The 21,691-nt window shown below is 32.6% G+C and overlaps 1 protein-coding gene across 4 annotated transcripts in view; it reads left to right on the top strand.

Annotated features, from left to right (window-relative positions):
• LOC139485251 (serine-rich adhesin for platelets-like) overlaps positions 1 to 14,558 on the top strand; it is a 32,482-nt gene extending 17,924 nt beyond the window's left edge. For 3 of the 4 annotated variants that reach the window (XM_071269552.1, XM_071269553.1, XM_071269555.1), the window contains exons 2-3: positions 4,723 to 4,778; positions 12,269 to 14,558. In XM_071269552.1, the coding sequence (XP_071125653.1) occupies positions 4,736 to 4,778; positions 12,269 to 14,394 (2,169 nt within the window). In that variant the 5' untranslated portion in view covers positions 4,723 to 4,735 and the 3' untranslated portion in view covers positions 14,395 to 14,558. Of the gene's footprint in view, positions 1 to 1,748; positions 1,860 to 4,722; positions 4,779 to 12,268 lie in introns of those variants that run through there. The other variant, XM_071269554.1, reaches the window with a different exon arrangement.
• The last annotated feature ends 7,133 nt before the right edge of the window (positions 14,559 to 21,691 follow it).

The raw sequence follows: 21,691 nt of genomic DNA, 5'->3' as shown, positions 1-21,691 counted from the left end.
ATTCTCATTAAAATCCGATGTTCTGATACACTATACTCCCCTAACATCTGACCTAACTCGACATTGGGCATGTCCCGACGACCTTTTTAATGGCCAATCAGATAGCGTCTGGAAAAATTCTGTCAGGAAGCTCGTGATTATTAGATATTAATGTTTGAACAATCGGGTATGAGAGCAACTGAAGAGAACAGTAGCAAAAACCGTATATTGACCTCTTCATGTAAATGTGTTTAATAACAACTCCCGACCGAAGAGCAAAAAAAACAGCCGAAGGCCACTAATGGGTCTTCAACATAGCGAAAAATCCCACACCTGAATACGGGTTTCAAATGGCCATAAATAAAAAAAATACTGGTTGAGTGATAATTTTTCTTTTCCATTTATTTCAATATTTTAAATTGTTTTTCAGTTGCTTCGGGACTCAAGCTGTGTTTCGTCTTCAGCAGTGTACGGTTAAATACATTATATTGTGTATTGTTATGGTTATATTGTATATGTTCAGTTGTGTATTGTTATGGTTAATAAACATTGGTAATGGTTATATTGTATATGTTCATTTGTTTACAGAGCAAAGATGTTTTTGCACTAAAATCACATGTTGCATTAACTTATCTGATATCAGCGGTCACATTTTACGTTGTATTACATACGAAATTAAATAGATTTGGCGTCTGTTCCAATGTTTTGTAAAACCTTCATTAGTATTCTGTAACAGTTTGGTCAGTTATTTTATACTCAGAGAAGCTAATGGATGGTATACGTTCCAGAGATCAACACTAATCACCAATTACACAATTGATATACATGAATGGCATCCATTTGTTATATTTATAAAGGTTCTTATACTGCCACAATATTTACTCTAAATGACGTTGTTTTGAGTTTCTTTGAGTTTCCTTGTATTTCATATAACGAAGTACAATAGGCTAGGACAGAAAATTAACCCATATATAATTTATTTTTGTTTGATTCGTGTTTACTTAATATCAAGTTTCAAATAGTTCAATCATACCCGTTGTGTATTCTAGACAAAATGAAAAATAAACAATAAAAAAGTTGATGCTTATGTAGAAATTTTTATTTAATACTAGAAATTTAATGAAATACTGGAAAATTTTATGAAATTCAGGAAATTTGATGAACGCTTCAGCTACAATAAGAAGTTAAAAGACTTAAATTGCACCTTATAATAGCACTATGAACCACTCAACAAGTTAGGGATCTTTACTAATGTTGCAAACATAGCCAACGTTTCCAAAACTTGTATCTGTAGAACAAACAAATACGAGTATGTAAAACTGATGCATATTTGTCTACTTCTTTCAAAATTGACACTCCATTAACGAAAACAGTATACAATAATCCTGTTTGAGATAAAATCTAGATAAATAGAGAGAGAAAAGATAAATCTGAGAAAGAGATAAAAAAAAGTCCGCAAATTATGTACAAGAAGTAACCTGATTGGATTCGATATACTTTCACAAGAGTGTCGCCAAGTTGATACTTTAAATGTATTCTCTATCTGATTTCTAGCCAGACTGACATGATAGAAAACGTGTTAAGGAAATATTTATCTACACGTTCGTCAATTCTGTTGTTTTGTTTTGTCCAATGAAATAACATCAGAAGATTTGGCGTAATTGTTCTTGCTAGGTGACGATGGAATAGAATTACAAAATTTGAATGTCTAATGAACGTGTAAATGTTTCTGAAAATATAATGGAATTTGAGACAGGCAATTGGAATTGGCATTCAATATTCGAGGTCAAATACTGTTCTTCAACATACAATTTTTAAGTTAGAACAACGCATTGGTGAAGTAATGAATGTTTGGACTATACATGCTATACTTACATAAGGTAAATAATGTTCAATCATTTTCACTTTACCCTTTATTTAAAAAATTGAAGTCTGATACAGTCTTTTAACTTTCGGTTAACTGCAAGTGTAAAAATTTCGAAAAAAATGTTTTATTACTTTAAGATTGTGAACATCATGTATGAACCAATGTTGGTAGATTTTCATTTAACATTTGTTAAATATGTATTTTTTTGGTTATGTTGCACAATTAGGCAGCTGTCACATTTTAACGTATGTCTCATATTTTTTGTTCTTTCTTTTTGTACGAAGAAACTAAACTTCATAAAATAGAAAGAGAGAAAGAAAGAAAGAAAATGAGTGCGCGTGACTGAAAGCTAACAACATGAGGCTTGAATGTAAAACTTACAGGTAATCTGGTTGATGTAAAACTTATTTTTATTGGAAAGTCTTAACAAAGGTGTGTAACTTACACGATAAATTATCTACAGGTTGATACTGATATCTTAGAGATTTCAATTGTTTTAAATTGTTGAAACTGTTAGAGTTCTTCAACTCATCGTGAACTGGAAACTGTTTTGAATATAACTTGAAAAATTTCTTTTTATTCACACATAAAAGAAAGTATATTAATATAATTCCTACATGTATAATTTAATACAATTCTTATGAATCAATTATTTTACATTAACTTATAAATATACATTCAAAAGGACAGTCATAATGTATTTTGTAGCATTGACCTTCTTAAAGCACCAACATATCGACATCTAAACAACAGTCTTTTAAAAGATTGTTATTATAATCAAATCAATCGATTTCATTTTTGTGGGTTAATTTTGGACCCATGCAGTTAAACTGGGTTATTTTAAAAGCCAAATCCAGCGTATATTATGGTGTTGACTCGAGGGTCGATGATTGGGAAAAGTGGGTACCACTTTTATGTAATCATTTCCTCCTACAGCTTTTAACTCATATCTTTAAAATGAACACTTGCTGAAATTTTTATTTTGATAGTATAGAATATTACCCTATGTTTCCCTACTTGGGACTTAGTATCATTTTAGCAGAATTTACCAAAGAAGGTACCAATTTCGCGCAATCCTTTCCTACAGTTCTCAATACATATTTACAAAATTTCAAACAGATTGCACATGTCGAAATTATTCACCATGCATTACAAATGTTATTTCAACTGATCGGGCGGAGCTTACGTTTTAATTTGCATAAGGACAGTCTTTTTGAAGAAGTGTGTGATAAGGATAATTGCCGTTATAATTATTACTGATTTCTAATCACCTATCAGTGTCACCAAAGAACTGAATATGAGATATGGGACGAACAACTGGACACTTCATTGATGAATTTATCCCGAAACACATGTCTAGAGATGGACTGGTCTTTGATGATCGAACCGGTTCAAACCCTGCCCAGACAAGTGAAATAAGTCAAGTAATATTATGGGAGTAGTCAATTTTCATCCACAAGAAAATAGACAAACAAAATGTAAAATAAATGTTTAATACTGGTTTAAAAATATTCTTTGAAACCTCACAAAATAATTGAACATATATAGTGAAGTTGTGGCCTTCTATAAAGGAAATGTTTTGATATTTGTTCTATTCTTTTCAAACTAACTTGTACTTTATGATTTTTAAGTAAATATTTTCAAAGATGATGTCAGTTTTTTTTTAACCCAGACCTTGGAACTTCGCGGAGAGTCTGCAAACCTTTTAATGTTGTGAATCGTTTTAAGGAGTTGTTGAAAGATTATTTTGCAATTTTTACATTTCATATTTCTTAATATCTAAATGATCAGGTCAGACTATTTAGATATATAGAAAAGCATCTGCAAAAATAGCTGTTTTTTGTCATGAAAGGATACTTCTTCACTTGTTCAACACTCTCTATGGCGTTTTCAAATTGTGTCACCATTTGTTACTGTGCTCAGATGGATAATAACTGCTTATAATTTGGTTTATATTTTCCAATGTTTGTAAAAAAGAATTGAGGACTTAAACAAAAATGTTATGTATGCATGTTCATCGTTTTTTTGTTTAGTATTTTACTTGATATGTTTTTTCCGTTTGTAAATAAGATGGTTCACACTCAAGTTCATAACACCTTCTAAACTTGTCCGCATGTTACTGGTTTAGGCATAACTTTATAGCAACAAAGGTCGTTTACAGTTTTCTTGAAATAATTGTTTCTCTATACATGGGCAAGAGGAGTGGAGGGTATACATCATTAAGACATTAAAAGATACGAAACACCCTTATTACACTAGTACTATTATTGAATTGTTTTTTTTTTAAAAGTGTATACAACCAGTCATATTTTCATTGTTTTGTTCACGTTGAAACTACGACTTCTTAACACTATATGATAATTATATATACCATTATAGACACGATATGTCGTCAATAAGATTGTGATTGCTGTCTTACGCAATTAGGATCCTCGCTTAAAAATATCGAAACAATCCTTGTTACTTTAATGAGTAGCTTGATTTGGCCTAAAGGATAGATTTTACAAAACTGTGACAGGTTTATCGATATAACAACGAATGTTTAATTTCAAGTCAGTATAATTGGCTACATACAGTTTAGTAGAAAATCTGGTAATATCCACTGAACTGTCCCTTCCCGATATGTCTAATAAAGGAGAAAAAAAATGAATTTAAAAATGAATTTACCCTTTAGCAGAGTTTCTCACATCCGATTATTGAAAAATTGCTAAAGCGCAACCATGCCGTTTTGAGGTAATGAGCTGTCTACAAGGTTTCCGTACCAGTAAATTGTTCACTGTAACTGCAAATGACTGTAGTATATAGCTATATAGGCAATTCAATAATGTAATTATTCATGGAAAATTACATAAACATTGTCTTTGTTGTATTTTCAGACAGAGTTTTAAGATGGAAACGAAGATAATTATCATCATTTTCCCGTTAATTACATGTAAGTAATTCACTTTATATGTCAATCTTAAAAGAAATAAATTTAAAAGATGAATTCCAGTATTGCCAATTCCAAGCATTGCAATAGTTCGTATAAAATATTTTAAACATACTTATTGCTGTAAAAAGCTCTCAAACTGATAACGTTTTTTTTCTAAAGAAAACGATTTCTATGATTTTTCTTTTGTACATTTGAAAGACAGCTTTCCTTTTATATTATCTGATGCATAATGTTTTTCAATACTAAAGATTTCTAGGCCGGTGCATTATTTCCATAAAAACGTACTATTTTAATGTAGCATTCACTGAAATTCAGTACCTATAGTTATATCAATACTTATATAACCACTTAATCTATATCATCAATCATAATTTAAATATATACAGCGACCTTCAAATTTTTATATATGAATTGACATTGTGAGGTGCACATATATTTCAATGATTTAATTTGATACAATGTAATGATATGAATGTCATACCCCAAATCAATATACAGTATGCAAACTTGAATCCATGGAAGTATGAAAGAATGTCATAAAAAAAGATGGTCATTTTAATATAAAATTGAGCAAAATTATAACACGAAATCCTATTATACCCAATTATTGAAATATACCCCAGGTTCGTAGGACGGACTTAATTCGAACATTTTTCTTTAAAAAAGACAAGAATGCTTTTAGACAAGATTTAGAGATGCTGTGTTTCAATGTAGATTATTGACGACCTTTGTCTTAGGAGGTACCTAAGTCAAGATAAAAAACAGTCAATTTGGAGTGAAATTCTTTTCAAAATGGGATATATTGTCAAAAGTGATCAGCGAAATTTTAATGAAATGGAACACTAATAGAAAACACTCAAGATCTTCTCCAAAACACTTCTCTGTGACGCAAAATCTACAAATAACAAACAATATCTGACATGCCAAACAATGATATTGTAACCAAAAGCTTCTAACAGTTTCTTTAATTGGATGACTTACGCAATATTCTGTAATCTTACTTGCAAAACCAGGATCACTAGATATCTTATTCAATATTAATGTGGTATTACGTTTGTTGGAAAACCACAGCAGTCGCTAAAAGACGTAAGAAAAGCATTCATAGCAAGACAACACGGAAGACTGCTTGGTGATAGTTAGTTAAGTGAATACTTACAAATATTCACCAAGAGGTTTCAAAATATCTATATCATATTAAAGCATTATACAAATAGTTCTGTTATGACATTACAAAAATGTTTCTTTAAAATCAGGTCAGAGAATATTCCATGAAGATATTAAGCGCATGACGGTTTTCTTTCAACGGGTTAAGTACTTTCAGCTTGCTCACAGTAACTGCGAACATTATTAAGAACTCAGTGTATATTTTTTAAAACAAACAGTGCTTATTTTTTTTTTTATCAATTATTCGATTATTTAAGAGTAAATAAACTCATCATAGATACCAGGACTAAATTTTGTATATACGCTAGACGCGCGTTTCGTCTACAAACGACTCATCAGTAAAGTGGTTTTTTTTTGTATAGGTTATTGCTGTTTATTCTTTTGTGTATTTTTTGTTTATCTACTGTATTAAGATAAAAAAAAACGGGTCCAAGTTATTTTTCAAACAAGTTAGACTTGTCTTGCAAACTGGTTCTAATTGTCTTTCAAACTGTTGCGACTTATCTGTCTTACTACTCCGAGTTGTCTTAAAGAGTAGTCTAAGTTGTCCTCATATTGGTTCGAGTTGTCTTTGTCCAAACTGTCCTGATTGGTGAATAGGGAGTTTGAGATCTAACATTGACTGTGCGGTTTGTATAAATGAGCAGTTACTTCAGGTCAGATAGTTATCAAAGGTACCAGGATTATAATTTAATACGCCAGACGCGCGTTTCGTCTACAAAAGACTCATCAGTGACGAACAGATAAAACAAAGTTATAAAGCCAAACAAGTACAAAGTTGAAGAGCATTAAGGACCGAAAATTCCAAAACGTGGTGCAAAATACGGCTAAGGTAATCTATTCCTGGAATAGAAATCCTTAGTTGTTCGAAAAAATTCAAAGTTTTGTAACAGGAAATTTATAAAAATGACCATATAATTGATATTCATGTCAACATCGAAGTGCTGACTACTGGGCTGGTGATACATACGGGGACAAAACGTCCACCAGCAGTGGCATCGACCCAGTGGTGTAAAAAAAGTTATCAAAGGTACCAGGATTATAATTTAATACGCCAGACGCGCGTTTCGTCTACATAAGACTCATCAGTGACGCTCAGATCAAAAAGGTTACAAAGTAGAAGAGCATTGAGGACCCAAAATTCCAAAAAGTGTGGACGTTAAATCTTTGTGGTTTATGGTTACATACATCTTTCCTTTTTTTTAAACTGTGTTTGATTGCTGATAATAAGGATGTTATGGATGATAATAAGCATGACACGGGTTATGTTCTTCTCATATATTTTAATATATATAATATATCATATATAATAAGGATGTTAAGGATGATAATAAGCATGACACGGGTTATGTTCTTCTCATATATTTTATGATAGTATGATACTAAACCCCTAACGGGAGGGATTGTACCTGATATTCATATGATGAAGACATAATCTTTCAATCAGTTTAATTGAGGTCTGGAGCTGGCATGTCAGTTAACTGCTAGTAGTCTGTTGTTAATTATGTATTATTGTCATTTTATTTATTTTCTTTTGTTACATCTTTTGACATCAGACTCGGACTTCTCTTGAACTGAATTTTAATGTGCGTATTGTTATTCTTTTACTTTTCTACATTGGCTAGAGGTATAGGGGGAGGGTTGAGATCTCATAAACATGTTTAACCCCGCCGCAATTTTGCGCCTGTCCCAAGTCAGGAGCCTCTGGCCTTTGTTAGTCTTGTATGATTTTAATTTTTAGTTTCTTGTGTATAATTCGGAGTTTAGTATGACGTCCATTATCACTGTACTATTATGCATATTTTAGGGGCCAGCTGAAGGACACCTACGGGTGCGGGAATTCTCGCTACATTGAAGACCCATTGGTTGCCTTCGGCTGTTGTTTGCTCTATGGTCGGGTGGTTGTCGCTTTGACATATTCACCATTTCCTTTCTCAATTTTATGTTCCATGTTATTGTATCTAAACGATAATGTCATAATTTCTTTTTTTGCTTTGACCTATGATGGTGTTTCTTTTACAAACTGTGACTTGGATGGAGAGTTGTTTCATTGGCACTAATATCACATCTCTTTATATCTATTAACAAAGTATTAACAAAGTAGTAACTAAAATGCCTATAGCTTAACGAATTGATACTTATTATGCCTTCAATTTTCCATAGCTTTGAAAATCCTTGACATCTATAAAAAATATCAATTTAAATATAGATTACTATATTTCTTCATAATTGCCATAAAATACGTACAAGACTTCATATTCATGTGCCGAATTCCAGTGCGAAACTTCATTAGTCTTTTGTTATTGTATCTTAATGTTATATTTCATTAAATGAATTTGGTTGATTCAAGATCTTTTAAAGCTAATGCTCATTGCAATCACATATTCTTTATAGTTTGGTCTATTTAAAGATATTGCAATAGTGTATGTGTGTTGCAACAGTGTATGTGTGTTGCAATAGTGTACGTGTGTTGCAACAGTGTATGTATGTTGCAATGGTGTATGTGTGTTGCCATTTTCTTCATTTGAAAATGCTTGTACCCAATCAGGAATATGACATTTGTTGTCCATTCGTTTTTGATGTGTTTTGTCATTTGATTTTGCCATGTAATTAGGGACTTTACGATTTGATTTTCCTCTGAGTTCAGTATTTTTGTGATTTTACGTTTTGCAACAGTGTATGTGTATTGCAATAGTGTATGAGAAGTATATTTTTGTCGCCCTATGCTTGCATAGTACTGCAAAATAGATGTGCTGTTGAATTATAATCATAAGTATTTACATCACAAAATGCTGCATGCATTAAAAATTTTGAAACCTTATAATGACCCTACATGTATAATTAATTAAAAGCATGAAAAATCTAAGTATGTGTAAGCTCCAATGACGTCAATTCAAATCAGTAACTTGTCGTCATATTAATTCGACAGCAAACATCGACAAATTGGTTACTTTTCGATGTAAATAACAATCCCGGCGATTTATGCAGCACCTATTACTGTGTTTATGTAAATTTGATGGGAATCTATTGGTTTGATTATACCAATTTATCTAATGTAATGGAATAGTTAAAGGATGTATAACTATATATGTAATTTACATTAAATCTGAAGGAAGGTTGCGACATTTTGCTAAACATGGTTATATACGTAAGATTTTTTCTCCTATATACTTTTTGTTTTAGTTGATTTAAAACATAAATTCCCATGTAACATCAGTGAAAGAGATGAAAAGCTAAGATACATAATATGAATTGGGGAATATAGTTCTTTCTCCTACATATGATTAGCAACATTTATCAAATAATCTAGTTTTATAAGATATTTTTTAGATAATAATGGCTCTCTTTTGAATTAAAATAATATTAGAGATTTTCTTCAAAATGATATAATGAAGTTTTAATGGAAATTATAGAATTATTAAAGACGGGCGAAAGATTCCAGAGGAACATTTAAACTCGTAGATCATAAATAAACTGACAACGCCATGGCTATTAAAGAAAAAAACCAACAGACACATAATAGTACACATGACACAACATATATATACTATTATAAGTAACACAAATGTATATACCCAGTTGTCATTTAATTGACCATATGATTTTTTAAGTATTATTTCATGAAAACATGGGGTAGTGTTGATCAGTCGTAAGTTTGCTATTTTTTGTTTTGTTTAATTTTGTTTTTTTTTTGGTATTTTCCGTTTTTGTCATGGCATTGTTAGTTTCGACTTTTTAAATAGTTATCAAAGGTACCAGGATTATAATTTAGTACGCCAGAGTTTAATGTCCGATTTAGTATCTTTGGACTGTCTTTTTAATTTATTTTTTAGAGAGATTTTGAAACTCACAAATATCAGCCGACTACTCATATTCATACATTTTATGTATATAGTTTTAAGAAAGAAAACCCACACAATTTCTTTTTCGGGAAAGAATTCGAAGGGCGAAAATATATTTTAATGCCTACAAAAGACAATAACATGGCTTATCAGTTTGTACTTCAAACGCATTAAAACTGTGATATACGTTGTTTCCTAGACGTTTCTCATGGTGTGAATATTTTGTTAAACGATTAATATAATTATACAACTCTTATCTAAACGTCTGCGTTTCATAAAATTTAAAAAAAAACAGCAAAAAAAAACCAACCCTGGAATGTTAACTTTTTGGTGGTTTTCTGAAATATGAGACTGTTGCTATCATTTTTCAGTCGTATATATATTTCTACGTCCTTCTATGAATGCCCAATTTGCTTTCTCAGTTTTACTTTGCAAGGCCGGTGATCTTATAAAAGATATTTTTTCAAAATGTTTTTCTGTAAATTTATCAAAATTGTCGCGTGGAAAACAACGCTTGGTTTTTAATAAATAGAGATAGATGGTTTTATGATTCAGTAAGCATTTATATCATTTACGGAAAAGGATAATTAAGGAGGCTCGCGGGTATAAAATTGCAGAAAAAAATAAACATTTATTTTTCATTACAAATTTTATTTATTTTCTTTAGTAGTCGTTACTTTATCATATGGTACAAAAATCTTTCCAAAAAATCAATTCGTGTTGGCCCTAGGTGACTTTTAAAATTCGTGTTGGCCCAAGGTAACTTTTAAAATGTAGATATCATTGAAAAAGCTACAAATTGTCTCCCTTTGGTTGAAAAAATGCCATTTTTTGGCATTAAAATTGAAATATCTTTTTTAACCAATGGGTGACCTATATTTTTTATTGTTGTTTTCGAATAAGTTGTACATAAACTAAATAATTGTACAATTTAAGCGATTTCTGTAATTTAGTTCTTTTTTTATTTCGATATTACTTCTATTCCTCCTATTAGTTCAACAGAAAAAAAGGACATTAACAAAAATGTATGCTACTTTCGATGGCAGATTGTGAGCGTAAATGAACGGTGACCCCTTTTTTTATTTCATTTTTCTATTAAGTATAAGATAAAGTTCATTTACAAAAAAATATAGCGAAATCCTATGTAAGATAAACAATTCGATTTAGACCCGCGAGCCCCTTAAACTGTACTAAAAAGACTGTGTATAGGGTATTGCTCTTGCTGCACCTGTAGTAGGCTGTTAATTATAAACGCATATAAAATATATGAAATACGCACAAACGAAAGTTCCTGTATAACGAATCACTTGTCAATAACTTTTACTGGTGTCATGAGGGATTTGTAGTCGTAATTCTTTAATTAGGCAATGCATATAATATTAAACACAATGTCAAGAGAACACATTTGTCTCTTATTTGTAGCTTTCGCAGCTTATCAGATGTTATATGCGTTTGATGTGTTTCTTGTTTTTCAATAAATCTTTCTCGATATTGCTTGCTAAAGAATGCAGGAATAAAGTTAATACAAAATCGATTGCAATTTCGTTACAATCTTTTTTTAAGGATTTGATGCTTTTAGGAGATTGAAAGTCGATCGGCTCGGGACATATGTCTACTGAGAAAAAAATTTGATATACAGGTTTAAATAAATCTCTAGCGTGACATTTACTTCACAGACGAGCGTTGTTGTTCAGGAACATTTCAATTACTTAGAAATGGCGCCTTTATTTAATTGAATTGTGAAGCTACAGCAGTTACGCTATTCATTATATACTCTAATAAGATTTAAATGTCACAGAGGAGTTTCTATGAGTTGGCGCAGATAATTTAATATAAGGTATTACAGTTTAAAATCATCCAACGCCATCACTTAAAGGTCATTTCTTTCTTACAGATTTGTTTATACACTTTCGACATTGTTTCTATAAACAAAAATTGGAGTTTTATGAGCGTGAAGTCAAACATTAGTAATGTTGTTGATATAATTATCAGTCATACGGTATTTTTTTTTCTATCAAGCCAATATATATTAAAGATCTGTATACGTAGTAATCACATTCTTAAAAGAAATCTTTGGAATTATCATATTTAGATATGAGAATATGTGATATAAGTGCCAATGAAACAACTCTCCATCCAAGTACCAAGTAAAATTTGTAAAAGTAAACCATTATAGGTCAAAGTACGGCCTTCAACACAGAGCATTGGCTAACATCGAACTGCAAGCTTTAAAGGGCTCCAAAATGACTAGTGTAAAACCATTCAAACAGGAAAACTAACGGTCAAAGCTATATAAAAAAAACGCGAAATTTTAAACACTTTTGAACCACATCAACAAACGTTAACCACTAATAAAAAACGACAAAAACATCACTTATTTACATTAAGACCTAACATTAAGACATGTTTGTTTTTATTTTCCTTTTTCTAAAACTAAGTATTTGACTTTCTAATGAAGTAAACTTATTTTTTATCTTTCGCCAGGTATTACAAGAGGACAACTATCAAGTGACAATACGCAATTTGAATCCTCGAGTATAAGAACAAAACGAACAATTGACAATGTTGTGCCAACAACAACTCGTTCAATGTTACCACACACAATTTCTACTTCAAACATCGAGCTTCAGACGCTCTTTGATGAGCTAAAATCAACAAGAGCAGTTCTGAAAATGCCACTTGCGTCATCTACAATAACCTTTTTTAATACCGCAGGAGAACTCAACGCAACAACGAAAGGTAACAGAACACACGCATTAACTGATTCAGTAGATCCTTCTTCACAGGTATCCTCCCTTATATTAGCATCGCCAGTTATTCAATTAAACGATGTACCGATTTCAAAAACTTCCTCTATCAATTATAGCCCATTAGTGACAAAATCGACATTTTTATCAGAAGAAAGTTTACTAGTTCAAAATGTATCTGTTTATAACACGCTGAACATTTCGTCTGAAAAACACACAGAGACGACACAAGGCCGTGTGTTACAAACGTCGACCCGGGCACATGTTTTACAGACGACCACACATGGACGTGTTTTACAGACGACGACACAGGCGCATGTGTTAAGAACGACGACTCGAGCACATATGTTAAGAACAACGACACGGGTGCATGTGTTAAAAACTTCATTCCAGCCAGAAATAACGACGCAGCCGTTTGACATGATTATTGATCGATTATCAAAGTCGTCAATTGAACCAATCAGCTCATTAGTCATTACAAATGGTGAGGTTAAAGATTTCACAAATATGATAGGATCGACTCCTGTGATTTCACATGTAGAAACAGAAGATAACACAAAGATAAATCTGTCATCTTCGAAAGCTACACAGGCTGTTCCATCGACATCAATAAATCTGAAAACTCAAAATTTATCACAACAGAGTGATTTTACTTCAACTCGTTTGCCTATTGTATCTGCATCTACAGGCGACGTGACTCTCCAAAGTACGCATTTAAGTAAAAAAAGTCATCCACTTTTAGTGTCTTCGTCATCCGTTGTCGGAATGAATATGTTTTCAACGTCGGTCATAACAAACGTGCCAACAAGCACAACATCCCCGAGTGCTGCAAGTAAATCTCTTTTTGGATCAAATATATCCAATTTGTTAAATGTGTCGCATGTATCTTCCACTTATTCACTTGGAGACACTATTATTCAACCTTCTTTGTCGACAAAATATCATCAAATGACATATTCTCTAAACGAAAGAGTAACTGTAAAACCAAACCCACACAAGAGGAAATTATACAATTTCAGTTTTGAAATCGAGTTTACCGGTGAATGCAAATCATTAGAAAACCAAGAGGCATTGAAGGAAATTTGGGGCAGTCTGATGAACATCGTTGCCTTTCAGGCAGGCACAAAAGGATTGAGTGTGGAACCGATAAATATATTATGTGGTCCTTTGCGTCTGTCATTCAATGTATATAATACAACACATAAAAACTTAACAGAAATTATTCGTACTATGATAAAAAATAACAACTTTGTCATAACAGTCCTCGTTGATAATTATAGATTGAATTTCAAAGCTATCAGAATATATCTATATACAGATCATGAAATGGGTTCAGAAATTTTCCTGATGGGATTAAACGAAGTTGATATTATTGTGATAATTTGCGCTACAGCAATCTCAGTTATTCTTGTATGTGCCGGAATGATAATTTGTGCGCGGGAATACTATCTTAAGAAAAGGTCACGATCTTTTACATTGTCATCCTTCATGTCAAATGGATCAAATTCGTATGATTACACTCTTACCAAAATACCGCGCCCAAATAGTTCTTACTCGGAGAACGGTGTCAGAATGAAATTGATGGATCAAACGGATAGCCAGCGAGCGGCATTGCTTCCTATTGAAGAACAGGAAACTTCAGTGAGCGACATTCAGTTAAGGGTGAATTCGAATGAGGATGGCATAGTTGTTGGCGTAACAGGAACCGGAAATAATACCCAATGTCACGAACAGTCATATGACAATTCTGATATAAACGGGGATCAGTCAGAAGAAAAACTATGCTCTACAACTGAAGAACTTGATAAAAGTGTGGATAATCCTATTTATTTTGCTGACGATGAGAGATTTCTAAAAGTATAGTGTTATTCGGAATCAGTGAAAGAATGTACGTGGGAACCATTGTGATATGTCCTTAAAATGGATATGGTCTTGGATTGTGAATCAAATAGTTTAACGTTTTTTGAATAATTAAAATGCATGAATGAATAAATGTAAGAACAAAAGTGTTATAAAAGAAGACAAGATACATTTGTAACTTTATACACATGTAAATGATATCACATGCAAGTCCTGGTAAAAAAAGCTTCAGCAGTTGCCAATTTTTGAGAGAAAAAGATACAAAAGGGCGATAACTCTATAAATAGTTACAGACAGTTTCATTCGTGTTGGCATATTGTAATTTTACAGCTGATCATTTGGGGCTTTAAAAAATGTCTACCTATTTGTATCTATAACACTTTTTAAGAGTTATCAAAGGTACCAGGATTATAATCTAATACGTTTCGTCTACTATCAGATTCATCAGTGACGCTCATATCAAAACAGTTAAAAGCCAAACAAGTGCAAAGTTGAAGAGCATGGAGGACCCAAAATTCCAAAAAGTTGTGACAAATACGGCTAAGGTAATGGGCAAATAATGAAAAAGGACAACATACCTTATCACATATCTATTGAATATTTCAGCCATGATGACTTGTTTGTAGATCTTGTATTGTTGATCTATAGCAGTTTAAAAAAGACAATTACCAAAAACGATTAAAAGTTAAAAATCGTTCATAAAGGGACACTAGCTGTCAAATTTATGGTCACCGAACTGACTCAAATTCTAGTATTTGATTGATATTACCAATGTTATTTCAACTGATCGGGTGTAGCTTATGTTTTAATTTGCATACAGACAGTCTTTATTCAAAGATGTGTGTGATAAGGATGATTGCCGTTATAATTATTACTGATTTCTAATCACCTATCAGTGTCATCAAAGGAATTTACAGAATAATGACTGGACACTTCATTGATGAGTTTATCCTAAATCACCTATCTACAGATGGACTGGTTTATTATGAGAGAACCGGTTAAACCCCGCCCAGTCAAGTGAAATAAATCGAGTAATACCAATGTGAAATATTTATCCAAATCATAAAAAGTATAAAATAAGCAATGTACATGGCATAGTGTCGAGAATATGTAGCTTCAGTTCGTGTTTTTATAGTCTAAACGCCATCTAAATAATTATCGAGTTGGCCTCCAAATACTTCCGATGACCATATAAGGGATAAACACATAAATAAGGATATGAATAGAAAAAGAGAACTCGTGTAATTGGATTCTTCTATGTCTGTTTAATTTTATATTATAGATTACAATTATATGTTTATCATCATTTTTACCTGTATAAGAATGAGGTTTTGTGGATCGAATAACACAATTAAATGATTTACCTTTGTTTCACTTTCAATGTTGACATTCTTTTCCTTTAAATAACTATACACACACAATTCACGTGTTATCCATCACTAGCTAAGGGGTTAATTTGAAGTTCATATGAATACGGATTTAATGAGGTCGAATTATTCACTTGCAAGTGAATAATACATTATCAATGTTTCTTCGCTTATTTTGACAAAATTAACCCATATTGGCTGCTAAAAGCGAATTATTATTTCACTATTTCACTTTCATTAATGATTAAACAAAAAAATATTATAATTTTGATTTTTTTATATATCTCGTAGCTAGTGTCCCTTTAAAGAGCAAAAAATTCAATAAAAAGTCTTCTGACGATTTCAGCTACAATATATGTTAACTTATTTGTAAATCTTGTATGCTGATTATTTTACCCAATTAAAGATTATTTTTATCTATTATAGTTTTGAGGAAAAATTAATGAAAGTGTGGTAAAATTTTCATTTAAGGCCAATCCATTAACTACTATAAGAAGTCATCTGACAGTTTTGACTCAAACTTGCTTGTCCCCTCTATTTCTTTTTTTTAGTCATTTAGGCCATGTTTGCTGATGGGGTCAATATACACATTTTAAAACTTTATACTTTAATAATAGTTGTTTTCTATGTTGTTTTTCTATGCTGTATATAGTGTACTATTATTTATCTGTTTTTTTTTCTTTTTTAGCCATGGCTTTGTCAGTTTAATATCGATCTATGAGTTTGAAATCCCTCTAGTACCTTTCGCCTAATCGTGATTAAATTTGGGCCCAGTAGATTCATCTTTTTCACAAGAGTATAAATAAAGGCAACAGTAGTATACCGCTGTTCAAAAGTTACATATTAGTCGAGAGAAAACAAATCCGAATTACAAACTAAATCGAGGAAAACACATCAATTTTAAGAGTAAAACAACGGAACAACAGAAACACTGAATGCAACAGAAACAAACGATAATGTAACATAGTTAAAAACGAACCATAATTAGAAACAGACAGCTTGTTGTTCGGTGTGATCCAAGACTACGTGTTGAAGACCGTAGTTGACCAATAATTGTTTACCTTTATAAAAGAGGGACGAAAGATACCAAAGGGATAGTCAAACTCATAAATCTAAAACAAACTGACAACGCCATGGCTTAAAATGAAAAAGACAAACAGAAAAACAATAGCAAACATGACAAAAACATAGAAAACTAAAGAATAAACAACACGAACCCCACCAAAATCTAGGGGTGATCTCAGGTGCTCCGGAAGGGTAAGCAGATCCTGCTCCACATGTGGCATACGTCGTGGTGCTTATGTGATTACAAATCCGGTAAATAGTCTAACTCGGTAGGTCACATTCATGAAAGGGAAGGGGATTGTAGTTACGACGTAAGGAACATATCCGATATCATTTGTGAAACAGTTATTCCATAACGGTCAACCAACTCGTGATGGCGTCCGTAAAATTTACGAAGGGATGATTTCAACTTCACCATTTGGAACTCTTGGTTTAATAGCTTCCTTGTGAGCAGCAACCCTCTATTAAGACAATCATGATAGGAAATGCAAGCACGGGAATATCGTATAAATTGGGAGATATATATCCCGTATGCAGGTGCTGCTGGAATGTTGCTACTTAGAAATGGAAAGTTCACAACTGGAAAGCTGAAATCATCTCTTTTGTCGTAAAGTTTTGTTTTCAACCGACCCTCATTGTCAATTTCTAGATGTAAGTCAAGATATGAAGCCGACCTAACTGTATCTGTAGTATCCTTTATCTCTAGTTCGATGGGATAGATGCGTTCCACATAGTCACCAAATTTTGAATTGTTTAGTGAAAGAACATCATCTATATAGCGGAAAGTAGAGTTAGAGGATATTGCTAACTTCTTATCTTTCTTCCTAAGAAGTTCCTGCATGAAGTCAGCCTCATAATAATAAAGAAACAAGTCGGCAAGTAAAGTAGCACAGTTTGTTCCCATTGGAATGCCGACAGTCTGTTGAAAAACACGTCCTCCGAACGTAACAAATATGTTGTCAATCAAGAATCTTGATAATATCAGTTTCAGAGAATTTTTTGTTTGAATCAGAGTGATTCTTTACAAAGTAGGATTGATCCCTCCCTAAGACGAGATACTTGTATCTACGTTGGCCATTCTTTTTTACGAAGCAAAGTAATACCAACTCTTTCAATTTGTCTTTTAGTTTGAAATGTGGAATACTTGTGTAAAGAGTAGAAAAGTCAAATGTTTTAATACTGTTACAAGATGAAAGAGAGTTAGCTTGTATGTACTCTAAAAGATCTTTGGAATTTTTAAGTATCCACATCTGATTCACGCCACCTCTAGAATAGGCAGTTTCACAATAACTTTGAAGCCCGTCTTTGATTGCTGATAAAATAGATGTTAATAATTTAGAAAGAGGTTTCGTGGAGCACTTGGAAGATCCAGCAATATACCGTTGTTTGTAAGGACACTTATGTAGTTTAGGTATCCAATACAGTGATGGAAGATCCAGTTCTTCATCTTTGGTTGAAATTCCAAAGGAACATAGAACAGACCTATGATTATCCAGGATTTCCTCTTTGGTAAGTGTCGTGAGGGTATATGTTGAGTTTCCAAGTGAATTGTCAATACCTAATTCGTTTATCAAGCAGTGAATGTAATGACTTTTACACACAAAAACGATGTTGTTTGGGGCTTTATCTACGGGGACAACAACATATTTGTCATGGAGGTCGGATAGGTCTTTCGCAACATTTGGGTCTTTAAAGATTGACGTAGCATGGGCATTGATGGACCCATTCAGTTTCTTAATTCTGATTTGTATCAACGACCTCACTGCCTTAATCCATTCGGAAAGAGTGTCTACGTCTTCCTTCTCGCGATTAGCCCATTGCCTGGCATAATCCTCGACTGAATCCATCAAAATTTTAAAGTTGTATTTCCAATTGATGGATTTAGGCTCACCATATTTAGGACCTTTCGATAACACATTTCGTAGAGAAGTGTTATGAACAATGTTAAGGTCACCGGTAATAACATGGCCAGCAGGATTATATGTGAATTTGGAACTAGCACAAGTGCAATCAAGAGGTTTAGACTTGAAGTCGTCATATCGAGATCCTGCAAAACGCGTTTGTAATTGAAAATTTTAGTTGCAATAGGTTTGGTACAGGTATAAGAAATTATTGGTACAGACTGGTCTTTGAAATAAGGAGGTATTTTTGATTGAACTAATTTATGATGAAGGATATTGCCTAGGTTGACGCCATCGAGACCTTTGTTGGCAAAGGAAAGATTTAGGAAAGATCTTTTTTCTTTTTCATCTTTTCCATTGCGAACTGGCTTGAAAAGTCTGTGACTTGCAATATCCGAAATTATAGCTAGAAGTTTGTATTGGTTTGAATGAGGATTTGTAAAAGTGGATTCCAAACATAAATTGAACAGAGAATGAAGTTTTGAAAGGGGTAATGAATAAAGTTTCGTTCGAATGTGATGAATACCTAACGGCTTTTGTATAAATGGCAGCAAGTCATTAATAGAGACATCATGCAGAGAAGGTGATGTATAATGACGATGACCATGACTGCGTCTACGTCGAGGAGTCCAGTTGAAAATATTCATCACATTCACCGAGTTACACGAAGGACTAGATAGAATACCTATACCATCAATTTTGTCATTGCAGCCATAAGGTGTTGCAGTTCCCAATTGTCTAATCCAGTAGTCTTCTTTTTGTCTACGCAGAGTCGTTGAAAGATTAGGATTGTTAGAGCTAGGGTATATCTTTTCGATAATGCGAACTGTCATAGAAACGATGGAATTTTGTGACTTGGATGGAGAGTTGTTTCATTGGCACTTATACCACATTTTCCTATATCTATATGATAACAACTGTAATTATTCCGACTTGTGGTTAGGACATTTAAAAAAAGGTGAGTTGAATCTGGTTTCATGGCAAGCTAAACATTCCACTTAATATATAATAATGCTAAAAATTATCGTAAAACGACAACACTACATGACAGGAATACAACACAAAGAAACGTAAAAACACTTATCACACAGAAATAATATAATGATTGTTAAACATGTAAACCGCATAATAATTAGTTATCAAAGGTACCAGGATTATAATTTAGTACGCCAGACGCGCGTTTCGTCTACATAAGACTCATCAGTGTCGCTCATATCAAAATATGTATTAAGCCAAACAAGTAGACGTTTTAATCTGATGTTTGTGTCGTTAATATAACTGCAGGTCATTTGTGGTGTAACGTTCGAAAAAGGTATAAGACTATCAGTTTGAACGGATGATGAAACATAGGGTGGTATACATTTGTAAATTGAATCAAAACAGGTGCTAATTGCTGGTAAATAACAGGAGGTTAAAATTGGTTAGGGGGAGCTCTGCAGTACTAGTCGTTTACTATTACGATGAAGTTAATCTATCTATATAAGACTACATGTAAATGTCTGATTGTTGGTCACAATATTGTTTATACGGACATTTTAGGATCTATTTATGGGCTTATGTCAAAACTTGAGATATATTGATATTGTTTGAATTATTCGTCGCCATCTTGGAAGCTGTTTTGTAAGGTTAAGTCAAACCGGATTTCATATTTTTTCTATTTATTCGCGATTTACCCTTTTTCAACCATCAAAAACAAATCACTCCTTAATAGTTCATTTAAGTTTACCATCAGTAACAACACTTTTAAACACATTTACTTTCATTTTTTGGTAGCTATCCCATAGTAAACTTGTTCATTCCGCCATATTACGTGTATTAGGCATTTAAATGCATTTATATTAATGGGCGCAAGAAATGGCATAAATAATAATACCTTTTATATCCTGTATACTTTTGTTAAAACACTCAAAGAAAGATAACTTAAAATAAAAGCGTATATAAGGAAACATTTCAATGCATTTGTATTTCAATATGCATATGGAAACAACGAAACACATTTTATTTATTCAAATATAAATCGATTTCTTTATGTTATCCCACATTTACTAATTTGCTGACCTGAAATAACACATTTCTAATCGGATTTAGACCTTTTCCTAATCACGCAGACACAGATTGATTTCACAAGATGGTATCCTCGTAAGGATGTTTCTGATCACGCAACTAGAAGTCATGTGTGTTAACTGCTCAATGTCGGAAGCGCGACTCCCTGTCACTTTCCACATAGTATATGTTCTGTCGCGTTATCCTCAATAAAATACACAGAAATTTTATTCTACCCAGTATGGTTAACATATTAGCCCGTTCAGGTTCTAAAATGATAAGCAACTAGTCCAAAATGAAACATGTTTAAAGCAAATTAAGACCTCCTTACTGAACATGATAATATACAAGCTCTTTGGGGACGGAACTATCCAAAATGTCAACCCTGTCAATTTGGACGAATATATCCGAATTAATTAACACCACGGGATCTTTTATAAGTTAATCGAGTTATTTTTGTTTTGAAATTTACTGTTACAAATATTACAACATCACTCATTCATTCTATTTAAATATTGAGATGAGGTTATGGTTAAGGTGATGTATACTGAACGGCTGTATACGTCTTAAAGCAACCTGGAATAAAAGCAACGTACATAAATGTGACAAGTTATTAACACGAACAGCTAAAAAATGGTGGTTCTAAGTGGGGAAAACCTTGCGGTTAATTTCAAGAGTTATTTTGGTTGACGATTAGGTAATACGATTATCTACAACTATGACAATATATTCTTTGTTTTTTGTCAATTTCGTTTTGTCACTTCAAGCTTTCTCGTTCCTTTTCCCTTCTTTTTTTGTAAACTGATACCAAATTTATGTTGCCTCGAATTCTGGATCTGAAACTGTCATTATTTTTCTCCCTAAAAACTTGCAAATCCTGACATACTCGGAGTCTTTTTCCATCCATGACTTGGTAAAAGTTGT

The sequence above is a fragment of the Mytilus edulis genome, chromosome 8 (assembly GCF_963676685.1).
Source record: "Mytilus edulis chromosome 8, xbMytEdul2.2, whole genome shotgun sequence".
In the NCBI taxonomy this organism is placed as follows: Eukaryota; Metazoa; Mollusca; class Bivalvia; order Mytilida; family Mytilidae; genus Mytilus; species Mytilus edulis.
Note: the sequence above shows the minus strand (reverse complement) of the source record. Positions and strands in the feature narration are given on the sequence as shown.